General features: G+C 56.5%; 1 protein-coding gene across 4 annotated transcripts in view; it reads right to left on the bottom strand.

Annotated features, from left to right (window-relative positions):
- Positions 1 to 610: 610 nt before the first annotated feature.
- TMCC3 (transmembrane and coiled-coil domain family 3) overlaps positions 611 to 6765 on the bottom strand; it is a 74875-nt gene continuing 68720 nt past the window's right edge. For all 4 annotated transcript variants that reach the window (XM_064154895.1, XM_064154894.1, XM_064154897.1 and 1 more), the window contains exon 4: positions 611 to 6117. In XM_064154895.1, coding sequence (XP_064010965.1) covers positions 5815 to 6117 — 303 coding nt within the window. In that variant the 3' untranslated portion in view covers positions 611 to 5814. The remainder of the gene's footprint in view (positions 6118 to 6765) is intronic.

The following is a 6765-nucleotide window of genomic DNA, read 5'->3' as shown; positions in this document are numbered from 1 at the left end:
GCCAAGGGAGGAACTCGGGTGGGGAGTACAAGCTCTGTTCAAGCCTCTGAGCCAGCAGGAAGGGTGCAAACAGATTCAGCATCTAACAGAACTGCAGCAGAGATGTCTGCCATGGCAGTGTCCTGGAGGTGGTGGTGGAGTCAAAACCATACCTTATGGCCTGAGAAAAGTCACAGGTTTGGCACTGCAGAAGATGAAATTGCTTCCACCTGCCAGCTGCTTGCACTCAGTCCACAGGATCCCAGGTCACACAGGATCCCAGGTCACACAGGATCCCAGGTCACACAGGATCCCAGGTCACACAGGATCCCAGCTGTCAGGGCTTGGAAGGACACAAAGAGATCGTTCAGTCCAACTCCTTCTGCCACAGCCAACTCCTTCTGCCACACAATCCAGCTCAGGGCACACAGCAACACATCCAGACAGGCCTGGGAAGGCTCCAGAGAAGGATCCTCCAACACCTTTCTGGGCAGCCTGTGCCAGGCTCTGGGACCCTGCTGCCCACCAGGGGCTTATGCTCAGCTGCAGAACTTCGTTACCGCTGCAGGAATAACTGACAGGGGTTTGAGGGAGCAGGCAGTAGGTCAAAGAACCAACTTCAATCATCAAAGAAATGCAAATATTTTGTATTTAGTAGTAATAATTAAAAAAAAGTGTTAATGGCACCTCGGGGGCAGTGATGAGCACACACCAAAATATACACACAGCACACTGCTGCCACTGCATCTTCCCAGGGGGCTGGGAACGCTTCACCTGCACCAAGACAACACCAGAGCCAGCTGCCCTGGGCCAGAACACAGCAGAACAGAGGGTGCCTTTGTGCAAAACCTCCCAACCACAGCACAGCTTCACAGGCTAAACACCACAGCAGGGCACCCCCCCACCCCAGGAGCCTCTGGCTCATCCTCATGCAGCCCCAGCTCAGGTTGGCTTTGCAAGGCAAAAGCAGCAACTCTGGAACTGAAACTTCAGCTTTTCCTCGTGATTCACTGATGTCAAATTGCTCCTGCCTGCTGGGCTCTGCTCAGCATCAGAGAGACCAAAGCAGAGCTGGAAACGAGGCTTGGTCAGCCCTTGCCTTTCAAAGGGGAGCAACAGGACTGGCTTGATTAATTAATTAATTACAGCCTGGCTTGGTCTGCTGGGTTCTGCCCAGCCTCAGAGACCACTCAAAGCAGAACTAGAAACGAGGCTTGGTCAGCTCTTGCCTTTTAAAGGGGAGCAACAGGACTGGTTTGATTGATTGACTGATGAAAGGCCTCAGCCTGGTGTGATGGTAAATGGAAGCAGCAGAGAAAGACTTGCTGGATGAAAACAGAGGTAACAACTTTGCCTGCTGGCTGTTGCTAGTGGGTTGAGCTCTCTTGTCCAAACTGCAGTGTTTAATTACCTTAATCAAGTTTACCTTCTGTTGTACCACCCAGTCCAGAAGCAAAACATCCACGCCACAGTGGAAAGGAGCTTGCTCTCCAAAACTGGTTTCCATACAGGCTCCTGGGGGCTATTCTGCTGGGCTGGGTTTGGTCAACAAGGAATTGTTTGGAGGAAAAACAATTTTAAGTGCAGAAAGCACTACCTGTGCCTGTGCAGCTGGCTCTGCATCAAGCATAAGCCTGAACTGACTCCTCCTTGCACAGCAGCATTCAGCTTCACATGCTGACATCCCTCTTTATGTCACTCAGCAGCCAGTAATTAGCTTGCAACCCTAATTGCAAAACTGAAGGTAATGCCTGCACTGATGTAGCTTCAGCTTGTAGCCAGTGGATCACATCTCTTCCCTACAGCAAATTGCCTTCCCCTGTGGAATTCCTGCTCCCCACTGGTGATTTGTTCAGTCCAAGACAGAGTGCAGAGATCAGGCCTAGAGGAGATGGTCCTGCAGCAGAGGCACTGCCTGGCACAAGCACTGAACTGGACAGCAGCCATCCTGACAGTGCCTCTCCAAGAAAGCAGGGGGAGACGTCAGAGGAGAGCAGTGCAGTGAGGAGTTGTGTGAGCACACAGAACACGGAGCAGAAAGGAGGAGGAACTGAAACTGGTCTCAGCCAGTGCTGCCAGGGACTGAGCACAGAGCTGTAGCTGAAGCCAGGGGAAATCTATTACACAGCTTTGAGAGAAAACCTAATTTAGGCCCCCAAGCTAAAACGGGAGAGATCAGAGTTGGGCTGAGCCCCCTGAAGCCCCTAGCCAAACCCAGACAACCACCCCAAGGACGTCTCAGCTGCAGAGGCTACCCTTAAGTGAAGCCAAATCGACAAGCCCCAGGCAGCAGCAAGCAGCACAGACACTGTCTGGCAACTTCTGGCTGAGTGGGAGTGCTGCAGAGGCTCCTGATGAGTGAAGCCTGAGGAGCACACCCAGAACGTCTGAGGTGTTGGCTGGGAAGGTGAAAGGCAGAAAGAGCAACTCAGCTAAGCTCCTCTGCAGAGCTGTTCAGGACAGCAAGAGCTCAGAGCTGGGCACTGCTGCAGCCCCAGCCCGGGCACACTTCACAGCCAGCAGCTCAGAGCTGGGCACTGCTGCAGCCCCAGCCCGGGCACGCTTCAGAGCCAGCAGCTCAGAGCTGGGCACTGCTGCAGCCCCAGCCCAGGCACACTTCAGAGCCAGCAGCTCAGAGCTGGGCACTGCTGCAGCCCCAGCCCGGGCACACTTCAGAGCCAGCAGCTCAGAGCTGGGCACTGCTGCAGCCCCAGCCCGGGCACACTTCACAGCCAGCAGCTCAGAGCTGGGCACTGCTGCAGCCCCAGCCCGGGCACACTTCAGAGCCAGCAGCTCAGAGCTGGGCACTGCTGCAGCCCCAGCCCGGGCACACTTCAGAGCCAGCAGCTCAGAGCTGGGCACTGCTGCAGCCCCAGCCCGGGCACACTTCACAGCCAGCAGCTCAGAGCTGGGCACTGCTGCAGCCCCAGCCCGGGCACGCTTCAGAGCCAGCAGCTCAGAGCTGGGCACTGCTGCAGCCCCAGCCCGGGCACACTTCAGAGCCAGCAGCTCAGAGCTGGGCACTGCTGCAGCCCCAGCCCGGGCACACTTCAGAGCCAGCAGCTCAGAGCTGGGCACTGCTGCAGCCCCAGCCCGGGCACACTTCACAGACCTTTCCATCAACCACTTCAGGCTCTAGGTGTGGGGATCCATCGACCTCCCACTAGGGTTTCCTCCAGCCTGGGCAGCTGGCAGGGCATGCAGGACACTGCACTACACACCAGTGCCAGCAGGAGGGGTGAGGGTGAAAGCAGGAGACCTCCCTCCTCCTTGAGTGGCCTTCCAGCTGGCTGAGCCCCTGGCTCTCTGCAAGCCCACAGCTCTCTCACCCGAAAGCTGCTTTCTGCACTTCACATCTGTTCATTTCACATCCTCCAGTGAGGAAAGGACCTAGAGAGGTGCTGTGCCCATTGCCAGTCAGGGCCACCTTAGTTTGCACGAGTAACACTGTGCAGCCTTTGCAGCTCCACACCTTCTGCCAGCTGTAAACCCACTGTGGCAGCAGAGCAGCCTGCAGCTTCCAGTCTGGACCCAGCCAGCTTCACAGGCCCACTGCTTCTACCTTCTGCTCTCTTTCTGCACTGAGGCCACCTCCCAGGATTTAAGAGGCTGCCCTTGGGGCAGAAGCAGCCTTCACCTCCCCAGGTCACTCCTTAGTGACAAGAACAACTGCCAGTCTTTTCCTCACCTGCCCTGGCATTACATTCTCACTCCTGGGAGGTTTAGATCTTGCCAAGCAAGAGGCGTTTTCCTTCCATAAGTGGTGCCCCTGGGGCACTGCTTCCTTGTACCTGCACCCTTCTGGAGCCCCTTCACAAAGTGCTGGGCAAACACCTGTGAGAAGAAGGCAGATGACAGTAAAGATGGCAAAGCCAGGCTGTGACGGGCACAGTGCCAGGGGGCTTGGGGTTTCCTCGTGGATGTATAACCCTGTGGCCCAGGGAAAGGAGAGGGGTGGGGAAAAGTCATGGAGCTGATGGATAAAGTGGGTGGTGGACGCTGGGAAGAGGCTTCAGGAAGGAGTCTGAGCAGAAGCAGAGTCAGTGGCTAAGGAGATGGAAGGTGCAGGTATTAGCAGACACCACAGGCCTCAGGAAAACGGAGAGGGGAACAAACTCTGACAGCAGTGGGAAAGAGCAAGACAGTCGCAGGGCACATCAAAGGGGCACGGAAACAAACCCCTTCTGGTGGCGTGAAAGGCCAGGAGAGAGCTCCTTTAATCTTGCTAACGTCGTGGGAGGAACTTTGCTCTGCAGATCAGTTTACAGCTGCAGCCTGCAAGCCACCTGCTCACTGCAGGAGCCGGCTGGGAGAGGAGGATGAGGGCAGGCACCTGGCAGGTGGGGCTGAAGGCTTGTTGCAATGCAGCCTGCCCGAGGGGTGCCAGAGGGAGTCTCCCTCGGCCCAGCAGCAGCACCTGCAGAAATGATGAGAGAGAAGCCTTACACAGCACAGCTTTCCTTCCCCAGGAGACAGCAAGGGCACAGGAGCAAGTGGGAACCCCCCAACATACTGAAGAGAAGAGGAGTGCATCTGTAACATCCTCCTTCCTTCAGCCAGGGGCAAACCAGCTGGCAAGCTTGGGCTTTCCAAGGTCAGATCCCTCTCAATGGGATCTCCACTTTCTCCTCCCCCCTCCTCTGAAGCTGAGGGTAGGACATGGGTGTGCCACAGCTGAGGCATTCCTGCTGCCTGCAAGCCAGCACAGTCCCCTCTCAGAGTCTTTGTTCAGACACACAGCACACAGAGAACTCCTCAACGAGTTTTACATCGTCTGGATTGAATTTTCTAGCTGCTGAGCATGATCCCTGCAGTTACTCCTGTCCCTCCCTCAGCCCCTGGAGCCACACGAAGCAGTGGCATCAACTGCTCATCTTCTCCTTCAGTGGAGAGTGGGAAGAGCCCTGGCTGGGGTGGTTTGGTTTGTGGGTTTCCTTAGCTGTGATTGTTATGATTAGTGTGATCTTGGTTTCCATCCTGGCTGGAGGCCAAGTAGGGGTCAGGGGATCTCTTCCTCTTAAACAGATCTCAAACCAAGCCAGAGGGATTCCAGCATGGAAAGGAGAGCAAGGCTGTGCCCCAGCAGTGGGCCTGCCAGCTGAGATGTTTGCCAGCAGAGGCTGCAGAGTTTGCCTGTTCACAGGAGCTTAACTCCCTGCTCCCCTGCACAGCTGCCCCCTCGTGCTTCTTCCACATTCCTCACCCAAGGACTCCTCTGTACCCACATTCCCCCATACCCCTTTTGTGTCCACTTGGAGCACCCAAACAGCTCAGTGCTGACAAAGCCTCACCAAAGTGCTGCCTTTCTGTGTCCTTCTCTCCTGCTGCAGGGAGAGCCACGAGTCTAGCATCAAGAACCACTAATCCACCACTGTCTACTTTGGCACATCATTCCAGCTGGATTCAGGGAGGAAACCATCTCAGTTCAACAGGGCTGCCAGCCACCACAGCCCACTCCCTCCTGACCACACTCTGCACTCCAGGCTAGCACACCTGACACTGGCAGCTGCTTGGATCCCTGCCAGAGCATCGCCTCACCACCATCACCTGTGGCGTGGGTTTGTGCAGTGGAAAGCCTTGGGATTAAGGCAGAAGACTGACAGAAGCAAGCAGCTGCTCAGGAGACACAGCCACTTGGCCAGCAGCAGGCTGAGCACCCCTCTGTACGTACACCTCCCAGCCCCAGAGCCGCCGCAGCCGGCCCCAGCCTGTGGGCACGCCTGCAGTGAGAGACAACGACCTGTACACACACAGCACTTGAAAACCAGGGCAGGGCAAGGGAAGAGGAGGAGGGAGGAAGGCAGTCCCAAGCAATCAGCAGGCAGCCCAGCAGCTTCATCTGGGGATGAGCATCCTCTCGATGGCACAGACGATGTGGTCCCAGTTCTTACAGAACACTGCCAGCAGAGTCACTGCACAGAAGGTGCAGCAGATGTGGAGGCGACTCCGCATCATGGGAGCTAGGAACTTGGCCATGGTGGACACACAGACCAGGATGACAGTCATGAAGGCCAGGATGATGTTGATGCACTTCCCCAGCAGCACTTTGGCGTTCACTGTCTCTGACTGCTGTGCTTGCTGCTCCTGCTGGTGGAGCTCCAGCTTGGACACCCGGGTCTGGCAGGACTCCAGGGCCTCCTGCAGGCAGAAAGGAGAGGCAGGGCAGCTTTGCTCCCATACTTCACTCAAGAGGCATAGAATCAGTCAGGGCTGGAAGGGACCACAAGGAGCAGCCAGTGCCAACCCCCTGCCATGCCCAGGGACACCCTACCCTAGAGCAGGCTGCACACAGCCTCAGCCAGCCTGGCCTCAAACACCTCCAGCCATGGGGCCTCAACCACCTCCCTGGGCAACCCATTCCAGCCTCTCACCACTCTCCTGCTCAACAACTTCCTCCTCACCTCCAGCCTCACTCTCCCCACCTCCAGCTTTGCTCCATCCCCCCCACTCCTGCCACTCCCTCACAGCCTCAAAAGTCCCTCCCCAGCTTTTTTGTAGCCCCCTTCAGATCCTGGAAGGCCACAAGAAGGTCCCCTGGGAGCCTTCTCTGCTGCAGCCTGCACAGCCCCAACTCTCTCAGGCTGTGCTCACAGCAGAGCTGCTGCAGCCTCTGAGCATCCTCCTGGCCCTGCTCTGGACACTCTCCAGCATCTCCACATCCCTCTTGTCATAGGGACTCCAGAGCTGGATGCAACAGGGGAACTTCTCCCCTCTCAGCTGCACAATCCTCCACCAGGCAGAGCCAAGGGTAATTTATTACAGGTTCATAGACTCTCAGAACCAAGC

Source organism: Pogoniulus pusillus, chromosome 15 (genome assembly GCF_015220805.1).
Source record: "Pogoniulus pusillus isolate bPogPus1 chromosome 15, bPogPus1.pri, whole genome shotgun sequence".
Classification (NCBI taxonomy): domain Eukaryota; kingdom Metazoa; phylum Chordata; class Aves; order Piciformes; family Lybiidae; genus Pogoniulus; species Pogoniulus pusillus.
Note: the sequence above shows the minus strand (reverse complement) of the source record. Positions and strands in the feature narration are given on the sequence as shown.